This window comes from Planococcus citri, chromosome 1 (assembly GCF_950023065.1).
Source record: "Planococcus citri chromosome 1, ihPlaCitr1.1, whole genome shotgun sequence".
NCBI classification, from domain to species: Eukaryota; Metazoa; Arthropoda; class Insecta; order Hemiptera; family Pseudococcidae; genus Planococcus; species Planococcus citri.
In genome coordinates, this window is record NC_088677.1 from 11,106,392 (window position 1) to 11,131,793 (window position 25,402).

The following is a 25,402-nucleotide window of genomic DNA, read 5'->3' on the forward strand; positions in this document are numbered from 1 at the left end:
CCAAAAAAGCCCGATTGTTTTATCAAAATTATTGTCAAAAAGGTAGACTACCTAAGTATGTTGCCAAAATCGCCGGAAACCCTATTTTTATGGGTCAAAATTACCTGAAAGAACATAACCTTGCCTTGTTATCGCAAAAAATCTCCTCTCTTTGTCAACTTCCAAAAAATCAGTTTCTTATCAAAATGGCCGAAGAAATCTTACTTTTTTTTTACCAAAATGGCAAAAAATCGTAACTGAATAGCCAAATAATTTTCTCGTTATAATTCACCAAAAAGTTTTCCTTTTTTTTTTTTTTTTTTACTAAAATTGCAAAAAAATCCTAATTACGTTTTCATCAAAAGTTTTGTTACTGAAATTGGTGTAAATTCTTACATTTTCAAAATTAAGTGTTTAGGAAAGATTAATTCAGCAAACTGCATTCGAGAATTTGGTGTGAAAGTCAGGGAAATAACGTTCGAGAAAAATTTATTCGACGAAATGGTTATTTTGAGTGATGACTCAATTTTTGATATTAAAGCACTGAAGGGGGGGGGATAAAAACGGTCATTCTCGAAACGGACCCTTTCTCCTTAGATCCGCCGCTGGAATTGATCATTCAATGTTTTCATAATTTCATCATGTAAATTTACGAATATTTTGGAAATTTTAAAATCGTGAACCAACTAGTATTTTCCGGTCGAGCAGCTGACATTTTTTTTGGAACTACGGCGGGAAAAAAAGAAAGGATCGAAATTGGTTATCGAGTCACCGAGAAGCTCCCTCCTTAGTTATGTAGAATAAAACTGAAGCATAGGCTAATAATATAGTCATTCTGAAAGTAGATACATACCTATTTTTTAATCACTCGAATTCGAATCAAATAAAATACACAATACGGTACAATTGTTTTATTTTAATACACACGTTTAGGTAATAACTAATTAGGTACATAGCGATACACCAAACAATCTATGCCTATTACCTATGAGTAGGTGCTAATAAATTGCACACGAAGGTACTACAACACAAATTGATAGGCAGGTAGGTACTTGAGATTTTTATTCACCTATTTGACTATCTGTACGCGTGTACATTGTAGGTCTACATACATACATTTGTCAAAGTAAATATTTACGAACATGATACACCTACGCAATCACAATCACATACAATTATAATCGTATAAACTACAACAACTGTAAATAAATAGGTAGATATTAGGTAGTACATAGATACAGGAGGTACCAGAACGAGTACGAGTATTAGTTACGCCATCTTCGTGCCTTGCCACCGTTGACAAATGACAATTTTTAACAGATTGAATCGGACAAAGATGTACCTATAGCTACCTACTCGTATATTCGAGTACACGATGCACCTAGTCCTAGTGTTATTGTGCAGACTTGTAGACCTACTACTAGTTGCCCATGTCTTAATTGACGCAAAAATTAATGCATCAAATAGTCAGCGGACCGGTATACCTGATTCGATTACAATCACGTATCGCGTACCTCTACCTACATTACAATATGGTATGAGTAGAATAGTTAGATGTACGAGTAGTTTCAAGTTTGAAATTTTTGCGGCAGTTAAACGTACGTACATAGGTAATAGGTATTGTCATTGCTCATCTCGTTGGTAAGTTAAGTACATTACACAGGTACGTGAAATATTCGATATTCTTTTGTTATTCGTCATTTGGAAGGTAGTTCGTCCTTCTTCGTCGCGTTCTACGCAGCCTGACCGAGGTTATTTTCATCGGAATCGCAAAAATTTCGCCAAATAGGTAATCTAGTAAAAAAAATATACGCAAATACCTCAGCGTATGAAAACATTGGCCTCAAGTGGCTTCGAAAGGCTGCGAAATCCGTACATCAAGCATACAGTACTCTATATCTGTTGATGTAAGAACGCTCAAAAAAAGCATAAAATCGCTGAAAATCAGCAAAAAAAAAGAAGGAAATTTCAGTATTTTGTACAAAGTATCAGAAAAACTCTTTTTTTTTGTCAGAAATTGTCTCAAAAAAAACTTTTTCATTAAAATTGCTTGAAAGTTATTGTTGCAAACAAAAATCAGGTTTTATCAACACAATATGTATCAATAAATCTGGATTTTTTGTCCAAATTTTCAAAAAATCATACTAGCGTTTTTGTAAAAATTGGAGAAAAGAAAAAAAACAGGTTTTGTCGAAATTGTCAAAAAACGGATTTTTGCCAAATTTGGTACTTACTACGTCAGTTTTTTGTTTTTTTTTTTAGACCGAAAAAATTCCAAAAAGACCTGAATTTTCTTATCATAATTTGCATATTTTTGGTTTTTGATTTCGTTCTTAAGTTTGGTTCAAATATTTTTCTGTTTCTTGTTTTTCTTCTTTGGGACTCTTTCAAAACTGTTTTCGGTTCTCTATTTTGTTCTTGGGTTTGGTTCAAATTTTTTTCAGGTTTCATTTTGTTTTTGAAAACAGTCCGTTTCAAAAATCAGTTCTCAATTTTTGCGGGTTCTGATTCGGTTCTAGGTATTATCAGTTCGCAATTTTTGGATTTTTTGATTCGATTCTCTAGACGGTCTGAGTCAATTTTTGGATTCGGTTCTTGTACTTTTTCGAGTTAAAATAGATTCTTTAATAATTAGGTCTCTATTCCGTTCTTAACACCTTGGATTACGCACAGAGATGGTGCTGGGGGGAGGGGTTCAAAAATGCCAAATGTGAAAAATTGACTTCTTTGTAAAAAAAAAAAATACACAAAAATTTACTCTTTGAATTTAAAATCGTTTTTTTTTTAAATCTCGAGTTCGAAATTCACATTTTCGAAAGCTTTTACCCTTACTTGTCTTGTCTTTTTCAAACTTGGAATTTCTAAAAAATCAAGCACTATTCGAATTCTAAAATTTTGAAACCGAAAAAATCAAACACTCTTCACATAGAAAACATTGTGTTTTTTCAGCTATCCAAATACTTACAAATTTTTGAATTTTGTTTCTCTTTTACAAAATGAAAAATTCCATGTTTGAGGCATCTAAAAATTGAACAGGTAAAACTGAAATTGTTTTTAAGTCATGATCCTATCTACAATTATGTCAGTTTGCAGAATTGTTTTCTCATCTATTGTTTTATTCGGAAAAATTGGTACATATTTTTTTTCTCATATCAGTCGGCAAGTCTTTGGTTCCCCCCCCCCCTCTACCCAAGGAAACCTTTAGTTTTGTCCCTCACACTACACACTAGACGATTTGTGAACAGAGTAGATAATCGCGAGGTCTTTTTGAAGGACCTTCAAGAGGTGCTTCTTACGAAAAACCTATCAAAATGGCATTCTTCGCTCATCCAACTCGAATGTAGGGGTTTCCATCGTGTTGGGAACCTCATGAAGTGTTTCCCGTGGATTTGGATGAAAAGTTATCTCATTGACAGTAAAATTTTAAATTTTATCATCGTCAAAAATCGCCACCCCGACGCTCAGGTTTTTCCCACGGTACTGTCGTGGGGAAATTCTGACCCACACACTTGCACAAGGGACTTGTTCATTTTCCCATTCAACTTAGTCGTATTTGGGATATACTCTATTTTCGACCTGCCAAATCACTTGGAAACTGTTTCAAACCGTTTTGAGCACTTCTGGAGCCTCCAGCAGATTTTTGAAACTCGAAATTCCCACAAAATTTCATCAAATGGAGTTGGAAAGCAGAAATTAGTTCTGTAAACTAATTCCAATACGCTATGAAGTCCATTTTGGAGCCTCCAGCGGTTTTTTGATAATTACTGGAGCCTCCAGTAGATTTTTGAAACTTGAAATTTCCTCAAAATTTTTTCAAATGGGGATGGAAAGATGAAATTAACTATGCACTCCAATTTTAACACCATCTGAAGACAACGTCAGGTGGGTTCAAGTCATTTTGGAGCCTCCAGCGGCTTTTTGAAAATTGCTGGAGCCTCCAGCAGATTTTTCAAAATTGAAATTTTCTCAAAATTTTATCAAATGGGGTTAGTAAGCCGAAATTCACTCTGAAAATAATTTCAATACAATATGAAGTCAACTGCACGGTAGTTTCAAATGGTTAGCTATTTTTTGGAAATTTCAATTCTCCTAAAAACTCCATTAAACCTTTCAAAAAGTCACTAGAGGCTTCAAAATCATTTGAACTCACCTGAATCGTCATCAGAGGGTGAATAAATTGCTGTGCATAATTAATTTCAGCTTTCCATCTCTATTTGATGAAATTTTGGGGAAATTTTAAGTTTCAAAAATTTACTGGAGGCTCCAGTAATTTTCAAAAAATCGCTGGAGGCTCCAAAATGACTTGAAATTCACCTGCAGTCAACTCACGTATTGAAATTAGTTTGCAGAATTAATTTCGGCTTTCCAACTCCATTTGATTAAATTTTGGGGAAATTTCAAATTTCAAAAATTTACTGGAGGTTCCAGTAATTTTCAAAAAATCGCTGGAGGCTCCAAAATTACTTGAAATTTACCTGCAGTCAACTTCATAGCGTATTGAAATTAATTTGCAGAATTAATTTTGGCTTTCCAACTCCATTTTTGATGAAATTTTGTGGGACTTTCGAGTTTCAAAAATCTGCTGGAGGCTCCAGACCTGCTCAAAACGGGTTGAAACTCTTTCAATCGATTTGGCAGGTTGAAAATAGGGTATATCCCAAAGTTCAGCTTTCCACCACAATTTGGTAAAATTTTGATTTTTTCTCACATTTTGGCCAAAATTTGATATTTTAAAATTCACCAAAAATCGAAAAAAAGGCACTTTAGCATTTGAAATTTTGACAAGTGATGAATTTTTGCCTGCTCTTTCGATCTACTTTTGTTCGTTTTAAAAAATTTCATGCTAGTCCTATGTTAGAACGCAAAATCTGCGATTTCGGCTGACCTGTCAATCAAAATGGCCGCCATCTTGTAAGTAGGGCCACTTTTTTTCTGAAGACAAGGGCTAGAAATGTTCCTTAGTACTCCCCTTTTAAGAAAAAAGTTGTCACGGAGGATCGGCAGAGGGGTGCAATTGATCCTTATGAGGGCCCCCCGACTAACTGAATTTTTTTATATATTGTATTGCGAGTACGCAGTCACAGGTATTTGAAGGATTATTCTAATTTTCATCCAAAATAAAGAACTCGAATAATCTTCGAAAAATATAATAGATACTTAATGCAAAAAATTTAGTCAAAAGGGAAAATGAACCATGCTCCTTGGTCAAGCGCGTGAGTCAAAAGTTTCCCACGACAGCACCGTGGAAAAAACCTTAGCGTCGGGGTAGCGATTTTTGAAAATTATAAACCTCGAAATTTTACTGTGGGAGGTACCTAAACTCAAATCTGGCGGTTAAAGTTTTAGTGGTGTGGTGCTTGGGCCAAAGGCTATCACTGAGACCACTTTCCATCCAAATCCCTGACCCCTGAGGAGCACTTCACCAGGTTCCCAGCTAAAAGTCTATCTGTCTACGCGTACCAATACCAAATCAATCTCAAGTACCTAGACCTACTGACGAATTGCTTCGAACGAGTAGAAAAGTATATCACAGCGGCTGTCATTCTCGATTAGCGTAACTAGGCAAGAACGAGGAGGGAGGGGGGTTAGTGATCATCTCTCTGAGGTAACCCGACGTCGTCACGTCGTCGGATAATCATGATTGAATTCACACATTTACGCATCCACAATTTGGTACATACAAGAAAATCTTTCTACTTTGTCTACGTAACGAATCAGTAAGTATAGGTACCTATTATATGTACGAAATACACGAAATAATAACATACGTAGGTATTTTTAAGTACGATTATGGTACATCGTATATGTACTCGTATTAAGTAGAAGGCACTTAAGCTCACATATATGAGCAGAGACAGATCTGTGGCGACGACATCACGACGCCCTAATCCGAGTAAGGAACTTGACACTGGCGATATGAGAAAAATAAAATTGTCGCCACACGGACACGACAACTAGTTGGTCGTGTATGCGGTATCTCGTGTATAGGGTGAACAGTTTATCGACTTAGCGACGGCGCACCTCAGAGGTGGCCGCTGCTGCCGCCGGGTAAACCGGATTATAATAAATAATCGGGCCTGTGGTCAACAATCTTGCTCCGGCCGGTAACTGTACTTCGTTGGTTTGTTTGGCTTTCGCCTCTTGCTGCTGGTCTTCTTGTTGCAGTTGCAGCTGCTGCTGCTGTTGTTGCTGTTGCTGCTGGAACAACAATTGCAAATTTTGTTCGTCCGAAACGCCCAGTAAACCTCCACCCGGATTGACCAGAGCTACGCCGCCTGTATTATCGGATGTGGTGAACACTTGACCGTCTTTGGTGGTAAAGGTAGCGTGTCCAGCCCCTGTGGCTGCTATATTGCCTCCGGTATTGGTACGACCGTAGAGCACGTTCGTCAGGTCGGGCACTTTGACTACTTTTCCTCCAGGACCGACCATTGCTACGCCGCCGGATGAGGCAGGAGTGGTGAATGCGGTGCCTCCAGGACCTACGATGGCTGTACCTCCAGAGCCAGCAGTCGCGATTCCTCCTGCTCCAGCTATGGCTACACCTCCCCTTCTGACGATCAGTTTTGATATTTGGGGTCCTACATCGGTGCCTCGAACGTTGTTTGGGTATTCGCTGCCACCAATACCAAGATGGCTCTGATGACTCTGTTTGGGCTGAGGCATTGGCGACGCTTTAGCTTTAGTTTCCTCGTTCACATCTACATTGGTGGATAGATCTTTTCGTTTGGCATCGGCGTAATGGTATTTGCCTCGATTTTCCTTCTTGTGCTGAGTGTTCCTTTTAGAGCGACGATTCAGAGACCGAGCACTTCGATGACCACTCAACGTCATCGGATCCATTTGCAGAATAGCTCGTTTACGTTGTTGGCAGACGTCGGCTGCCGGTCCATACTCGACCAGATCGGAAAAATAATTCAAAACTGACTGGAATGGATCGCGAATGATGATCGGGAAGTACTGACCGAAAGGAGATCCCCATTGTTGTCTTTGAAATGCGTCAGCTGGCAGGTAATACTCGTAGTAGGGGTGTTGGTGGAATGGAGAGGAGGGTGGGGGAGGTGCCATTGGCCATGGAAATGGTGCAAATGACCCGTAAGATGCAGAATCTCTCAGATACGCGGATCTTAGAACGTTTGCGTAAGCTGCAGCTGCAGATTCGGATCCAGAAGAGCCTGCGTTTTGATTGGTTAACGATTTCAATTTCTCTAGAATTGGATTAATGTATTCTTCGGGGATTTTATTACTGGTCAAAGCGGTGCTGTTTTTTTGATCTGTTGTTGATGCTGGAGCTATGGAGGCGATGATGGAAGTATTACTCGTATCAGGACGTTGGTCGCCGTCTTCGTTGGACACTTTGGTAGTTGGCAGAAGATTTAAAACGATTGGAAACTTGGAGTTGGTTTGTTGCATACGTTGACGCTGCTCGTTCAAAATCATCGAAAGAAAATCCACTGCTGCGTTAGACTTGACTGATGACGTTGTTGTTGTTGTTGATGTTGTTGTGGGGCCTTCAATCGAATCCTTCTTGATTTTGTCATCGTGCTTTGGCGACTCGTCTTCGATAACGTTTTCATCGTCGTCAGGAAAATTTCGCTGTTTAGAGTTACGTCTGATGGGCGATGATGATGATGATGATGATGAAGAAGGTGACGACGATGGCGGCCTAGGTCGTAGTAAATTTACTTTAGCAGCGCTCTTGGATGCTGCGTACTCGAGCACTGGAGCATCGTAAATGACCTGGACTGGAATATGCGAACCGGCGATGGCTGCTGCTGACGACTGGCGTCCATCTGTCAAATTGTACGATACTTTTTTAGAATACCATTCTTTGCGTTCGTTATCGCCGGCTGAGTCTACGACGTTGAATTCTAATCTGTAAAAATATAAAACGAGGTTTAGATGACGAAGTAGAGAGCACGTTTTTCTTCACCATGATTAATCCAGATACCCTTATACTATCTAAGTACCTATCTACTCAATTATTATTAACTTACTTAGGTACTTACTTGCTCTCTCACGTACCATGCACTTTAGTGAAGGAGATTTGAGCTAATCCCATGATTTGGTCAATGATTTTTGGGATTTTTGAAAAAGTACCATGAGATCTATCAAAATACCTATTTTGAAATTTCGTCAGAAATTCGATTATTTCGACGAAAATATATTTTGAGCATTTTTAACGAATTTTGTGGTCCAAATTTGGGTAATAACTGATCATTTTTTGGGATTGGAGCATTTTTTTTTTATTTACAAATTTTGAGCTCCAAATTTAGGTCATGATTTTTCAGATTCTGAAAAAGTATCATGTGACTTATCAAAATGTGTTGAAATGTCGCCAAAAATTCGACAATTCCAACGAAAATGTACTTCGAGCATTTTTAACGAACTTTGAGCTCAAAATTTGGGAGATATTTTGGGAGTTTGGAAAAAAATTTCATCCATCAAAATGTGTTGGAATTTTTTCAGAAATTCAGATCTCTCAACGAAGACGTATTTTGAGCTTTTTTTGACGAATTCTGAACTTAAAAATTTGGTCATGATTTTTTGGATTTGAGTAAAAGTATCATGTGACCCATCAAAATAAATGTTGAAATTTCGTTAGAAATTCGAATATTTTGACGAAAATATATTTTTAGCATTTTTAACAAATTTTGAGCTCCAAATTTGGGTGATAATTTTTTGGGATTGGAGCATTAAGTATTATTTTTTTTTTACAAACTTTGAGCTCCAAAATTAGGTCATGATTTTTCAGATTCTGAAAAAGTATCATGTGACTTATCAAAAATATGTGTTAAAATGTTTCCAAAAATTCGACTATTCCCAAGAAGATATACTTTGAGCATTTTTAACTAACTTTGAGCTGCAAATTTGGGAGATATTTTGGGAGTTTGGAAAAAATTATTTCATCCAGCAAATTGTGTTAGAATTTTTTCAGAAATTCAGATCTCTCAACGAAGACGTATTTTGAGCTTTTTTGACGAATTTTGAACTCCAAAATTTGGTCATAATTTTTTGGGATTGGAGCATTTTTTTTTTTTACAAATTTTGAGCTCCAAAATTAGGTCGTGATTTTTCAGATTCTGAAAAAGTATCATGTGACTTATCAAAATGTGTTAAAATGTCGCCAAAAATTCGACTATTCTCAAGAAAATGTACTTCGAGTCTTTTTGACGACCTTTGAGCCCTAAATTTGGGAGATGTTTTGGGGTTTAGGAAAAAATGACATCCATCAAAATGTGTTAAAATTTTGTCAGAAAGCCAAACCTTTCAACGTGGATGTATTTTGAGCTTTTTTTTTTTTTTTTTTTTTTCACGAATTTTGAACTTTAAAATTACCTAGGTCAAGATTTTTGGAATTATTTTTTTTTTGAAAAAATGTCATGTGACCTATCAAAATGTGTTAAAATTTCGCTAGAAATTCAATTATTTCGACAATAATATGTTTTGAGCATTTTTAAGCAATTTTGAGCTCCAAAATTGAGACATGATTTTTTGGGATTTTTAAAAATGTCACGTGACTAATCAAATTGCGTCAAAATTTCATCAGAAATTCAACTATTCCAATGAAAATGTAGGTACTTTGAGCATTTTTTTTTTTACGAATTTTGAGCTCCTAAATCGGGTGATGATTTTCGGGATTTTGGAAAAAGTGCCATGTAACCTATCAATGTGTTAAAATCTCGCTAAAAATTCAATTATTTTGATAAAAAACGCATTTTGAGCATTTTTAACGAATTTTTACTTTTTAGCTCCAAATTTGGGTGATGATTTTTGAAATTTTTGAGAAAAAGTGTCATGTGACCTATCAAATTGCATCCAAATTTCGTCAGAAATTCGAAAGAGTTTGTGATTTTTTTGAGCATTTTTGAAGAATTTTGAGCTTCGAAATCGGGTCACGATTTTTGGGGATTTTTGAAAAAGTGTTGTGTGACATATCAAAGTGTGTTAGAATCTCGCTAGAAATTCAATTATTTCGATTAAAAAACGCCATTTGAGAATTTTTAACAAATTTTGACTTTTAAGCTCCGAATTTGGGTGATGATTTTTGAAATTTATGAAAAAGTGTCATGTGACCTATCAACTTGTATCCAAATTTCGTCAGAAATTCGAATATTTCGACGAGTTTGTAATTTTTTTGAGCATTTTTGAACAATTTTGAACTTTAAAATCTAGGCATGATTTTTTGGAATTTTTGAAAAAGTGTCATGTGACCTATCAAAAAGGTGTTAGAATTAGGCCAGAAATTCAATCCGTTCGATTAAAATGCCTTTTGAGCATTTTTGAAGAATTTTGAGCTCCATATTTGGGTGATGAACTGGTGATTTTTTGAGATTCCTAAAAAAGTATCACGTGCCACATCAAATTGCGTCCACATTTCGTAAGAAATTCAAATATTTCGACGAGTTTGTAATTTTTTTGAGCATTTTTGAAGAATTTTGAGCTTCAAAATCGGGGTATGATTTTTTGGGATTTTTGAAAAAGTGTCATGTGACTTATCAAACTGTGTTAAAACTTTGCTAGAAATTCAATTATTTCGATAAAAATGCCTTTTGAGCTTTTTAAAAAAATGTTGAACTCCAAGTTTGGGTGATGATCTGGTGATTTTTTGGGATTCCTAAAAAAGTATCACGTGACCTATCAAATTGTGTCCAAATTTTGTCAGAAATTCGAATATTTCGACGAGTTTGTTATTTGAGCATTTTTGAAGAATTTTGAGCTCTAAAATCGGGGCATGATTTTTTGGGATTATTGAAAAAGTGTCATGTGACCTATCAAAATCTCGCCAGAAATTCAATTATTTCGGCTATAATATATTTTGAGCATTTTTAAGAAATTTTGAGCTCCGAAATCGGGACATGATTTTTTGGGATTCTTGAAAAAGTGTCATGTGACCTATCAAAATGTATTAAAATCTCGCCAGAAATTTTCGATGAAAATAATATATATTTTGAGTGTTTTTAACGAATTTTGAGAATTAAAGTTGAGTGATGATTTTTTTAGGATTCCTGAAAAAGTTTCATGTTACTATCAAATTGCGTCAAAATTTCGTCAAAAATTATTCAACTACATATTTCAACGAAAATGTACTTTGAGCCATTTTGACGAATTTTGAACTTCAAATTTGGGTGATGTTTTGGGATTTTGAAAAAAATTCCATTTATCAAAATGTGTTGAAATTTTGTCAGAAATTCAAACCTTTCAACGAGGATTATATTTTGAGATTTGAGCATTTTTGACGAATTTTAAACTCCAAAATTGGGTCACGATTTTTGGGATTTTTGAAAAAAAGTGTCAATTATTTCGACAAAAGTATAATTCGACTTTTGAGCATTTTTTTTTTTTTTTTTTTACAAATTTTGAGCTCTAAAATTGAGTCATGATTTTTCAAATTCTAAAAAAGTATCATGTGACTTATCAATATGTGTTAAAATGTCGCTAGAAATTCAACTATTCCAACGAAAATGTACTTTGAGCATTTTTAACGAATTTTGAGCTCCAAATTGGGACATGATTTTTCAGATTTCTAAAAAGTATCATGTGACTGACCTATCAAAATCCGTTGAAATTTCGTCAGAAATTCGAATATTTCAATGAAGATGTTTTTCAAGCATTTTTGACCAATTTTGAGGAATTTTGAGCTCCAAATTTGGGTTATGATTTTTGATACCTCTTGATACGAACGCCTTAAACTGTGGACGTGAATTTCTTGCCTGCGTCAGGACTGTCGAGAGTCAATGTGGGACAGGTACAAATTCTAATTTGGCCCCATTTCTAAGGAAATGCCTATTTAGAGGCTTTTTGAAGGGGAGGGGGTGAGGGAGGGGATCGACTGAAAATTTGCAAACTGATGATACAAACTTTTTCAATTATTATCTTATTCATATGACTTATAAAAATTTTCATTTTCTGTTTTGGATTTTGGAGGGGGGGGGGGTCCAAATGTGAATATTTTAATATAAAAACAATAATCAAATTGGCTTGAGCAAAACAAGGGCGAAAGTTTTTGAAAATTTTATATTTTCAAGAGGCGCAAAAATGATGTTTTTTTTGCAAGAAGTTTATTTTGTGACCTTTAAAATTTTCAAATTTTCAAATTTTTTTTGGTAGGATGCTAATTTTGAAAAAAAAAAGAGAGAAGAGGTCCAAGTGAGGGTGAAAAGTCTTGAAAATTTATATTTCGAGAGACATAAAAACAATATTTCTTACTCGAGAAGTTTATTTTTTCATTTTAAAACTTTAAAATTTGAATGATATTTTTAAAAGAAATTTCAATTTTGAAAAAGAAACCAGACCTGGGCAAATTAAGGGCAAAAGTTTTCAAAAATTTCTTCTTTTACTGGGCCTTCCAGAAAACGATTTTTGCGCTAAAATTGCCTAAAAATTACACTTGAGGGGCATTGGAGTCCAACTGTGCAACTGTCAAGCTGAAGTAAACATATCATTCGGAGTGAGGGCAATGCCTAATAGTCATAAACACCCCCTCCATTTGATAAACACGATCAGCAAACTATAAGTCGAATTTATTCAGTGCACCCCATACACCTGCGAGCTGACAAAACAGACTCTGGTTACCAATGTTTAATTTATTCGTTTGTTTGTTTATAATTTTTTTTGTATTTTGTATCATATGGTTCGACTTACACGAGTCACGAACTCTCACTTCTTTAGGCAATAGGTAGGTACACATTATACGAGCAGTCGAATACCGGATTTAAAATCAATTGTTTCTACTACATAGAGAGAGACCCGACCAACACCAATCACACACTCCAACATTCAAACAAACAAATGTGAAAATAAACAAAAATATATAAGTACCTAAGACAACAACGAATTAGTATAAACCAGATATGAAAGAACAAAGAGCAAATAAAAGATTCGACAGTCATCTATAAAAACAAAACCGGTACCAAAACTCAGTCTATAATGAATGAATAATGATTAACTGCTCATACATGTAAGTAAAATTGAGCCCAGATGACAAATGCGATGATTAAACCGATTAACATTTTTTTCTCGCTTACTGTCGTTCAATCATTCTCTGTTTGTTTCAACGAACTATATACATATAGGGAGACACAGTCAGGAACTTTGTGAAAAAGTCGTAAATTCTCTTTTTATTTTCTTCAACGACGATGAAGGTGCGAGTGAAACGTACTTGTAATTTTTCAAGTATAAAATATTATTATACATACAAAAGAATGATTGTAATTAAGTTGGTATTCGTGAGGCAATCTTATAATGCGGTTGGTTGGCAATTGGCATACTACAAGTTCGTGTAGATAATTTTATATCTTTGCACGAAGAAAGAGACGGAACCTGGAAGAATTGGAAACTTTTGGAAGCACGAGCCAGATAGGTTGCCGAATCTCGAATTATCCAATAATTGTCGGTCGATTCAACTCGAAGGGCGGGTAATTCGATTACAATTTGGCCGCGATTAATAACTTACTTTACTTTTTGCTACAGTCTACAGACAAAAAGTATTGAAATTTTTTCTACCTGTGTAATTGAACAGCGGCACGTAGGTAAAAACAGACATGTAATCAAGTACATACATGCCACGCGGTAGGTCAACGTAATAATCGTAATTTGGAAGATACTAGATGAACCTATGTACATTGATAAATTTGCTAGGACGCCTACCTTTGACTTACGAGAATGTTTTAGCAACTCGTAATACGAAATTATCAAAATCAAAATCCGAAATTTGTTGAAAGAATCAAACATTAAGAAACCATCGACCATTCTAATGTCAATCGTCGATAGAAAGGTGAGTGCACTGAGGGAGGAGGAGGAGGGGACAATGGACATCTAGTGCATGGTACGTTCGTGCGATGACGATACAAAATTACAAATTAGAAAAATACAAACCTATTCCAACGATTATAGACTATTAAAATTAATTATAATGTAAATCTAAGTGAAATTTTGTACAAATGTTAGTGGGTACTTACCTCGTATTAAAGGGTTTTTAAAGCCATCTACAGCGTGAGATTCAACGTAGATATGTTACTATACAATGCAGGTCTACGTCTACATTCTACGCAAACGTAGGTATTCGAGTATAATACAATCGAAATATCAAATAAAAAAGCGTAAAAACACAGCGATTAAATAATAAAATAAATGTTAAGAAAAACCATAATTTTTAGCAGGATATTCACCTCAAAAAGAGTAAACAGATATCTACATATTACGCGTTGTTTCGATCGAAGTACATCATAATTATGAAGTATGGCTACTCGTTAGGCATATGTATTTTACAGTTTTTGGTTTAAATAGGTGTTTAGGGTGGATTACCCCCCCCCCCACCAAATTCAGCAGGGCGATCCTCAATTTGAGTTGAAAGTAACTCTGGAAAAGTTTTAGCTCTGGAGGTGCCTCTGGAGGGAAGAAATGAGTCCTCGATTTGTGTGTGAGGGGGGGGGGAGACGAGTGGAGATATGCTTTCTGAAAATTTGGTTATAAAAAGGTAGGTACCTAGTGAAAAAGGTGGTGATTTTTTTCAACAAAAAATTCTGATAGAGACCATGATCAAATTCTGGTAATTTTCGATTTCTTTTTTTAGTGGAGAGGGGGGGTCAGTTTGACAAATTTTATGACACTTTTCGGCAGTTTGGCCACATCATCATTCAATTTTGAGAATTTCCTATTAATTTTTGGTATTTTTCAATAATTTAAGCAGTCTGTGTAAAATTCAACCGAAATGAGACATTTTCTCAAAATTGGGTCGTTTTTTGATGGTTCATCAATTTTTGATATTTTTGAGTGATTTTCACAATTCAATTTTACAATTTTTATGGTACTTTATTTGTGAATATTCATTTCTGGCTTTTTTATCAGCATTTTTACTGTGGTCTTCGACCATTATTATTTTATATATCTGTTGATTGATCAATAATTTTAACTAATCCACCCTAATTTTTCTTTGTTTCAGGTGAGTACAAATTTCCTTCCAATAATGATAGAATATGAACTTGCATCTGAGAATAAGTAAGTAATTTTATAACCCTTATGAAGAAAGTTACATAAGTCACTTCTATACACATGTGACCTTTGATTTTCAATGGTAAATCAAAAAAAAAATCTGAAATCACAGAATTTGAAAATCAGCTGAAATACTTAATTGTCCATTAGATTTGAATTCGTTGATATGATTTTCTGAATACGAATTTGGAAACAGTAGATCAAATTTTTGAGTTCACGAACGATTTTGATTTTTATTGAATTTTTAAAAAACCAAACTTGGGTCAAAAATGGGAAAAAAGTTGACTTCTATAAATTTGAAAAACTCAACTCCCCTTTTTTCTGAACATTTGAGAAAATCTGTTTTTTGCCAAAATTACCCACCGTCCAGCCTCTTTCAATTTATCCAATCAAGATTTGAAATTTTTTGTCAATTTTTTTCTTATTTCAAAATTTTTCCATTTTTTTTTCATTTTCTGCTTCTCTTCGAAAAATTATAAGTATCCTAAATTTTGACTTCAGCGTATCTAAGTTCGACTCCCCTCCCCTCTCCCCTACCATCCATTCTACTCATCTAAACATTTGAAGAAAGTCAGTTTTTTTTTTTTGCAAAAATTGTTGAAAAAACCTGTATTTTCTGCCAAAATTTCAGAAGTTTCCTTCTCCATTTTAAAATCAAATTTCGAAATTTTTTATCAATTCCCTTCTTGTGTCAGGATTTTAAATTTTTCCCTCATTTTTCTGCTTCTCTTCGAAAAAGTAAAAATTTTGACATCTATGCACTTGAACTGAACTCCTCCTATTCTGAACATTTGAAAAAATTCCCAACTTGAAGATCTCTTTTTTTTTTGCCAAAATTACAAACCATCCTTCTTCTTTAGGTACCTACATTTTTCTGAACAAACTTTGACATTTTTCGTCAATTTTTTTCTTATTTCAGAATTTTAAAACTTTTTTTCATTTTATGTTTCTCTATAAATTTTGACTTCAATGAATTCAAACTCGACTCCTTTCCCCTCCCCTCCCCTTCACTCCTCACAACAAAACATTTGCAGAAATTTCTAACCCAAAGATCTGTGTTTTCCCAAAATTATAAATTGTTTTTTTAATCCAAATTTTGAAATTTTTCGTCAATTTTTTTCTTATTTCAGAATTTTAAAACTTTTTTTCATTTTATGTTTCTCTATAAATTTTGACTTCAAAGAATTCAAACTCGACTCCTTTCCCCTCCCCTCCCCTTCACTCCTCACAACAAAACATTTGCAGAAATTTCTAACCCAAAGATCTGTGTTTTCCCAAAATTATAAACTGTTTTTTTAATCCAAATTTTGAAATTTTTCGTCAATTTTTTTCTTATTTCAGAATTTTAAAACTTTTTTTCATTTTATGTTTCTCTATAAATTTTGACTTCAATGAATTCAAACTCGACTTCCTTCCCCTTCCCCTTCCTTCCCTCCTCACACCAAAACATTTGAAGAAATTTCTAACCCAAAGATCTGTGTTTTTCCAAAATTACAAACTGTTTTTTTTTAAATCCAAATTTTGAAATTTTATATTATGTTTCTTCTTTTTTTTCAGAATTTTAATTTTTTTTTCATTTTTATCTCCCTTTTTGTCGCCTTCTTTCTGAATTGAAACATTTGAATTTGAAAAGATTTCCTGCCAAAAGTTCTACTCTTCTCCGTTTTTTCGTACAATCTTAAGATGGGTATATTTTTCTTTCTCATTCAAAATTTTGAATTTTAAAAATTTCTCCAGTCTTTTTTGATGATAGAAAAATGTTGTCCCGTAAAAATTTGGACAGGAATAAATTTTGACTCAACCTCTCCCCTTTTCTCCCTCTTCCCTTAAAAATTTAAAAATGCGAAAAAATTCCTGTTCAAAGTCCTGCTTTTGCTTTACTTTTGTAGTCTAAGTAAGTGGGTAGAACGTGAAAAGACATAAATTCTCAGATTCTACGTTCAACAAGCCGCCAACTAACTCAATTTTTTTTTGAATTTGACAAGAAGAGATCAAAAAGGGATCCCAAAATACACCAAATACTCAAAACATAGTCGCTGAAATCCCTTTCTCGACTTTTGGTGAATTTTTGAAATTTCAAAGTCTCATTATTTTAGATGAAAAAAATGAAAAAATTTATCAAATTGGGGTAAAGTGCTGAAATTCGGCATATACCCTATTTTCGATCTTCTGACATGACTGGTGATGGTTTCGAGCCATTATAGGGTTTCCAGTGGATTTTCAGATTTTCTAGTTCCTTTTCAGAAAAATGTCATAAAAACGGTCAAAATGAAATTTAGTGGGTATAAACTTGGGTTCACTATATCTTTGTGACCCTTTCGATAGATTTTGGCACGTATTTTCAAAATCAGTTTGCACTGATTTAGATACTTACAACATTTTCTCCTGAAATATAATTGGATATTTTCGAGAAAAAAAAATGAAAAATTCATCGAGCAAATAAATAAAAACGCCTCGAATCCGGTTAGTACCTTACTTTTGGACCTTCCAATCGAAATTATGATGGTTTATTGGTTTTAAGGTGTTCTAGAGCTTCCAGCACTAAAATGAGTAGTCTTGGATTTTGACAGCAATACTCTAGATTGTCGCAGAATCTGAAATAATACTCTCATAAGGTATTGGGACTGGACCATTTTCCCCAAAAAAGGCTGGATAGCGACAGGAACCATTTTTTTTTTCAAAAATGTCCTCTCTTTGAGAACCCATTTCTCCCCATTATGGGCATCTCCGCAGTTGAAAAATTTTCTGGGTACCTACTTTTCAACTCAAAATTATGGTCTCTGCTGAATTTGCTCAAAATTTAACGGCCCCCTTTTTTCACGATCCACATCCTAAGGTGATAATAACTCTTTCACTATACAATCAACATAATATTATAATACAATACAAATTCACAAAAGTCCCACCCAGAACGTAGACCTTCTTCCTACGAGTACCTACCTATATATTTGCAAATCAGACGAATAATACGGATATGCTTTACGAGAGCACAGATACATTATAATTCAATCGAATGTAGGTTACCATATCGGTTCATATAGAGTGGGAATAGGGTATAAATATGGCTTTGGGTTCAGATACTTACGAATAGACAGATCTATTTGTAAATATACAAAACGCAAATACGAGTAGAATACGTCTCTAGAAATCGTCATCACCCCAAGTGTATGTAATTTATGGATGATAAGTTTTAAGAAAAAATGAAAACTTTGTCGTCGTATCTACATACTTAGGTACACAATGTACATACCTCTTATGTATTTGAAAAGGTTTGAAAATAATTTTTAATTAAAGTAGCCTTTTTAAAAACAATTTTACTGTCTCAAAAATTCGTCAAAAAATCCAAAAATGAAAACTTGAGCTGTTTGGTGATATGCAAGAGCTTGGTTTTCCTTATCTTCAAATCGGAAGCTGTGAGTTCAAAAGGATTCCTAGTCGAGTATTTTTGATTTCCTGGGTCGGTCGGTTTCCAGAATCGGAATAATGATGGCGATGAAAGAGGGAGGAGGGAAAGAGGGAGGGCAGTAATGAATATTTTCCAAGACCCTGTAGTAGTCTAACAGCTGCTAGATGTCATATACATGTATTGTTATCAATGACCATCGTATCCAAAGCCATAACTACTCGTAGAAGTACCCACGCGTTGAATATTCCAGCTCCAGCATCAGCCTCAGCGCCATATCCAGTGCCCTTGTTTCTTGTTTTCCTATACGTCTCCGTCTACGTAGGTAGTAGGTACAGGAACATGTGGAGTGTGCCTTGCCTATATGCCCGTAAAACAAGTCACGAAACTGAATTTCGCTCGAAAATCATCTCGGCATCGGCATTTTCCATTACGTCTTCATCCAGCGTTATCGCTATATCTACGAGTAATCGAGTATTCTACGAGTATTTAAAGCTGCCAGTCTGTGTAATCTAGGTAGCCTACAACTGTACGTCTACGTTGGCATATACGTACGACGACGAGTAGGTGCATTACGGTACAATACGTGTGCCTGTGCCACTGCCATGTGCCAGTCTGACTGGCACGTCGCACCCCCCTCCCCCACGCTCCGCTTTTTGCCCTTTTTATCGTGGAAATTTTTTTTACGACTGGTTTGAATTTTTGTAGCGTGAAAACGAGGTCTTCATCGCCCGGCACTGGCGGTATAATTTGACGAGTGTTTTATTAATAGCCCTGGCAGAGGTTAAGAGTATACCTATGTACTACGAGTATCTCGTTCTCTTCTCGGCTCTCTGCAGTGTATCTGGCAGCAGAGAGTATGGGATAGGTAAATAATGGGTACGGTGTTGGCAGTAGTAGATATACTCGACCGGGAGTCGGGAGTCGGCGACCGCAGATTCATCTGTGTGGTGTCGTGTGTACCTTGGAGTATAAGTAAGGCCGAACTACTCGTATAGACCAGCAGAGAGTCGACTAATTATAGGGAATACGCGGCTATAAGCAGGCTGGATACTGTCGTAACAGTTCCTACCTGTATCTACGAGTAATATGCGCGTATAGAATAGAACAATTTGTGCATCTCGAGTATCCACATCCGATCAACATCTCTTTTTAGTAGCTCGATCGTGTCGGACATGTACGAGTAATTGTAAAAAAAAAAAAAAAAAAAAATACGTAGATTTAATTCATTGAAACGTACTAATCAAATGATCGGGCCCATCAAGCCTGGTATTTCCCGTATTTCAACCAGAAGATTAATTTGGGTCCGAAAATAGGACCCTGTTTCGGCATCATCGAAATCTATTTCAATCCTTACCCACCCAGACAAATTTTTTTTATGCAAACACGTGTTTTTATACCTATACGTTCTATTATCCTTTTGACGTACTATGTAGATCGGTACTCTTGATTATTCCAAGACGAAGAGCGGTTATTATTGGTTAGCTACTTGCTGCTAGGATGTTTAAAAAAATTCAAGAGGCGTATTATTTGTTTGCAAAAATAGGTTAGGTTAGGTTAGATTTGTTAAAGTTCCTCGTCTACCTACAACTATATTCGCCAACAAAAGAAAACTTGGCGAGAACGAGATAAGTCATATGTTTCTAATCTATTTTAATGTGGTAGGATGTCTGGTCTGTAGCATTGAGACAGTTTTCCCTCAAATGCTCGAATTGTGCATGAAAAAACAGGCATCATAACTGGCCATTTTTATGATGGTATAATTTTGTTCTCGTTTTCAATTTTAGTCCTTGGAGTTCTTTTTTTTTACAGAAAATTTTTTTCGAGCCCTCATTTCCATGATTTCCTTGGAAAAAAAAGAGAATTACTTATGCCCGTATTTATGTAGAAAAATTGGGAAAATTGTGAAGAAACTGAAAAATTACGGCGACGTTTTCAATTTTCCATAAGGTCACCTTGATTACTTAGGTTGCCTGACCTGTCGATAGGGTGTTCCTTGGTTTTGTAAAATTTAAACATTTCTTCTCCCACCCCCTCCCCTTCAAAAAGTTTTTACCTCAGATAAGAAAATAATTCTTTAATTTTTTATTTTCTTTCTGTCTGTAAAAACAAGTGGTGGTGGTGCCTGTAGCCCGCCCCGTTGAAAAATTGAAAAAAATTGAAAAATTTCAATTTATCAATATTTTTGTCCCTGCATGTGTCCAAATTTTTCTAAATAATTCCTTTTTCAAGAAAAAACTTCCCCCGGCTGTTCAAACTATATTATCATCAACTCCTTAGTAAGGAACCCTCAAATTTAAAAAAAAAAATCAAAATCAGGGAAATTTAAATTTTTTTGAAAACATCTCATTTCCACATTAGAGCTGTTCTACATAACCAACTTTTCAAAAAAACTCTTGTTGGACGTACAAATGATGTTGGCTCTCTTGTGCTGAGCTCCTACTCTCCCCCCTCCCCAGTTAGGGAAAAATGAAATAAAAAAAGCAATGTCTGTAGACATTTGTTGAAAAATTTTTCATTTATGTGAGGAATTTTTTTAATCAAGCACATTTTCAAAAAAAAAATCTTACCCTGATCTCCCAAATGATGTTGGTTCCCTTATAGGCAATCATGTAAAAAGCTCCTCAAAGTCAATTCATTTCTAGGCAGAGAACTTTTAAATAATTACATTTTCAAAAAAAAATATGTTTGCTTCCTTCTAGATAAAACCTTCAAAAATTAAAAAAACACCGAAAGCGATGAGAAAAATTGATGTCTAATTATTCAAACACTCTTCATCTCTGAATCGCATATTTCTAGATGATTGTATATTTTTTTCAAGAAAAATTTTCCCTCAGTCCCCTCCCTCAACAAGTTGGCCATTTACATAGAGACCTCAGGAGTTGAAAAAATCGAAAAAATGAAAAAAATTGGTATTTTTTTGAGGTAACAAAACAATAAATTTAAGAGAATGAAGGTTTAGGTTTTTTTCTGCAAATTTGCCCAAGTCAAAAAATGTCAAAAAGCGTCAATTTTTGACAAAATAGTCCTGAAGTGCCCATTTTTTGTGAAAATTGTCAAAAAGGTGTCCATTTTTGGTAATATTCTCAAAGGGGCCAATTTTTTCCAAAATTGTCCAACAATTTTTTTTTTGCCCAAGTTATTAAACAATTTCTGTTTTTTGTCAAAATAGTCAGAGAGAGTTAGTTTTTGACAAGTTGACGAAAATTTCTAACGTTTTTTCGTCAAAAATTCTTAAGAAGTAATTTTTTGATAAAATAGTCAATTGGTCGTAATTTTTGTCAAAATTGATCAGAATTTTTATTTTTTTGCCAGAACGTCCAAAAAGCATTCCTCTTTTTGTTTCAAAGTTTGCCAAACAAAAGTAAATTTATTTACGAAATTTCTTAAAAAGCTCCTTTGTTTTGATAAATTTCATTTTACCTTCAAATTCTTTCATAATAACACTTGAAAAATCAAAGTATCTTATAACGATAAAATCAACTTGTCAACAGATCAGCTTATTTTTAGAAACGCAGAGAGGCAGCTAGTTTCTTTTTTTCATCGTGGAGGTTGTGGGGAGGGGGGTGGGTAATCGAAAACATTGAATGGTGCTTTTCTGCTGAAGATATACCAAATCCAAATCCACTTTTTCATCATGTACTTAGGGGGAGGAGGAATGGTAAATATTCAACAATATTTCTATTGAAAATGGTCCAAATTTAGGGATTAGAAGGTAAAAAAACGTAAAAATTTCAATTTTTCGGATTTCGGGGCCACCTAGGGGGCTAAAATTGGTATATAAGTTGATTTAAGCTAACTTGGGATTTGAGTGAGGTGTTGGAATCAGAAAGTTCACAACTGAAAATCTCCCTTGATATTTCGATTTTTCCATATTTTGTAAGATGGGGGGGGGCGGGATCACCGGCACCACTTATTTTTCACCGAGGGGGTTGAAAATAGCAGGCGGGGGGGGGGGGTGAAAAAATGGAAAAAAATTCACCATAAATATGTACAACTAAAGTTAGACTCTTGTTCGTATTAAGTATTAGAAATCGATAGCTGATAATTTATTTAATGTCCTTTTTTGATTCTTTTTTTTTTTTTTTGGTAAAAATTGGTCTTTGAAGTCCTTTTCCCCCCAAAATTCAATTATTATGATGCCCGAAATTGAGATTATTTCTGCAATTTGCTCAGATCAGACGTTATACTCACGACGTCAACTTATAAATGAGCTTATCAGTATTCTGTTCGAAGGTTCGAAATGAAAAGAAATCTTAAATCGCCAAAAGGACTCTCTCAATATTTGTACCTACTTAAGTATCTGAATTTTCAGTTTCTCTCTGGTGTGTATTAAAATTGTTACGCGTTTGATACAATTTGCGAATTCGCCGAAACGAAACCCTAGACCGTGCACAAAATCGTGCGAAAATTTAAAGGAAGTTACCAGTTACTAATTGCTATTGCTCATTAATAAATTTTTAAAGCGTGTGATATACACATTTCACATGTGTATACGAATTATTAACATGAAAGTAGCGCGTTTATACATCACTATAACTACAACTACAACTACCTGGCTATAGGTACATTTTTTATGCACAGGTTTAGGATATCTACGTCTAGTCGTCTATCTACGTAGGTACTTTAAAATAAGGTTTATTACTCACATTTGAACGGAATCGGATTTGTTTGGAATCCCGATGCTGTGCGCATTGTTCTCAGCTGGTCTAGCTTCCACGCAAATTAAAACGCCCACCAAAATGCCAAATAGTGCCTGAAAAAATTACAATACAATATCAGCTTACGAGCTTAATCCCATCATCGAAGGCTTCGCATTTAGATTAGACTACTTATAAGATGGTATAGCGAACTCGAGGCAGGAGTAAAGGGCAGAGGATAAAATTACAAACGGTGGATGATGATTCTGGTTCATCATCATTGAGCGTTAACCTAAGCTGTACTCATGTAAATGAGTTAGGTAGCTACGTAGCAAAGTAAATAATGAATAAGTATTGTTCGAACCGAAGAAGAGACTTACGTACGAGGGAACTGTTTCCAATTGGAATGAAACCTGAATGTATCGAAAGAGGACCTCAAAAACCCTTCATTCTCCTATTTTTAGACACTGAAGTTGATTTTTGGTGAATTTTTGAAGTTATTGTTCTGCAGTCTATTTGTACCTACAATATTTATCGAAGTGGAGCGTGTGTTTGAAACCTGATCGATTGATACCAGAATTAGCCAGATCTGTGTTTCTGATCAGAAAACGTGTATTCTCACCTGTGCCTCGATGAATTCAAAAAATCACCTGATCTGGCCAATTGTCTCATCAGTCAATAATTGGTATCAAACACAAACCCTTTGGTCAAAATTTAAGCTACTGATGTTCATTATAGTGAGGACATGAACTAAAAATCAACTTCAGCGTTTAGAGTACCTACCTATGAGAAAAGGACTCCGAAGGATATCAGAAATTTCCTCCGAAATTACCTATAGGTAGCTAACTAATAATAATAAACAAACATCAGACACGATGACGATCGAAAGAATTTGTTATACGATCACACCTACATAATTATACGCTGCTGTTGCTGCTGTCTCTGCAGATTGAACGACCTACCTAATGGTAATGGTACCCGGACTAATAGTAAGTGCTTTGATACCAATTATACGATTCGAAGACTGCCATTTCACACTTCACACATCATTTATGACACTTAACCATCATCGTGCATCGTTATGTAGGTAGCTTTGTTAATTGGATGGATACCTCTACGCGAGGAAATTTGTGTTTTAAAAAAATATGTATTTACGTAGTTGAGGATTTTTAATAGCTGCCACTGCTATGCTATAACTATAAGCAAGCGTTCGAAAGATCATATTAAGTATAGGTAGGTAACATAAGCCAGGTATTTTTATTGCCTACGCCTATTACCCATATATCGCACCTTCGAAGGCTTCGTAGTAATAAGGTTACATTTCAGAAAAGTGAAATTTTACAGGAAGCGATTTTATTTAATTTTAAATATGTGTCTGCTTGATTCATTACTTTTATCAACTTATTTGTAATTTAAATTTTAAGGAATGAAATAGTACCTCATTTTAAAGATTGGATATCGATGTTTCCTCTCCAAGGAACGTTTCTAATCATGAATATGTTTTTCGGTCAAGTTATACTTGATAAGACATGACTATCCGGACCGGATCTTCTCTCCCTGATTTGGCTTCTTAAGGTCATTGAGCCGCGTGTCTGGACTCTCAAGGTCACTCAAAATTGAAATTTTCAACTACATCCAAATTCTAAAATTGTCTTGTTAAAATAATAAACTCATCCCATGGAACCTTGTGTTTTTTTTTCAAATTGAGATCAAATTTTTAATTTTTATGAAAATCTTTCAAGTATGGACTCAAATTTTGAGAAATTTTAAAACCAAAAAACAAAAAAAAAAATTTTACGAGAAAAAACATTGTTTTTCTACACTTCTTGAAACTGTAGCTTTTGTTCTCACTCCGCTGAGCCTGTTTGTTTTTCATTTTCAAAATTGAGATTCTTCAAAACCAATCATTCAAATTACAAAATTTTGAGCTAAACAGTGATTTTTTTTTCAAAAACGTTGTTTTTTTCATCTCTCAAAATACTTACAAATTTTCAAAAGCTTTTGCCCTCGCTTTGCTCGGGTCAATTTCTATCTTTTGTCTGAACCAAAAAAATCCATTTTTGAAACTCTCATAAATTCAAAAGGAAAAAAATAACAATTTTTTTATAAGCCCCGATACGAAATTACATATTTTAATTGACAAAATTATCATTTTCATTTTGTATTTCACTTTGAAAACTCGTCAATTTATGCGGCAAAATTTGTGAGTATTTTTTTCTCATGGCAAATTTTTAATTCCCCCTCTCAAAGAAAAAACACCTTCAGTTTTGTTTCTGACAGATTGACTAATTGTTGAGAAATTGAATAGGTAAAAAGATAAAAACAAAAATGAAGTGCACAACTTGCATTCAAGTATCCGAACCTATTTTTTTCTCATGGCAAATTT

General features: G+C 34.8%; 2 protein-coding genes across 3 annotated transcripts in view; both read right to left on the reverse strand.

The window, feature by feature from the left end:
- The window catches only part of LOC135847597 (CD109 antigen-like), a 115,857-nt gene that overhangs the window by 68,162 nt on the left and 22,293 nt on the right, over positions 1 to 25,402 (reverse strand). The gene's annotated exons all lie outside the window — the stretch shown is intronic.
- The window catches only part of LOC135847586 (uncharacterized), a 38,389-nt gene that overhangs the window by 4,965 nt on the left and 8,022 nt on the right, over positions 1 to 25,402 (reverse strand). The window contains exons 2-3 of one of the 2 annotated variants that reach the window (XM_065367195.1): positions 23,026 to 23,132; positions 876 to 7,855 (exon numbers count right to left, since the gene is read on the reverse strand). In XM_065367195.1, the coding sequence (XP_065223267.1) occupies positions 5,986 to 7,855; positions 23,026 to 23,132 (1,977 nt within the window). In that variant the 3' untranslated portion in view covers positions 876 to 5,985. Of the gene's footprint in view, positions 1 to 875; positions 7,856 to 23,025; positions 23,133 to 25,402 lie in introns of those variants that run through there. The other variant, XM_065367187.1, reaches the window with a different exon arrangement.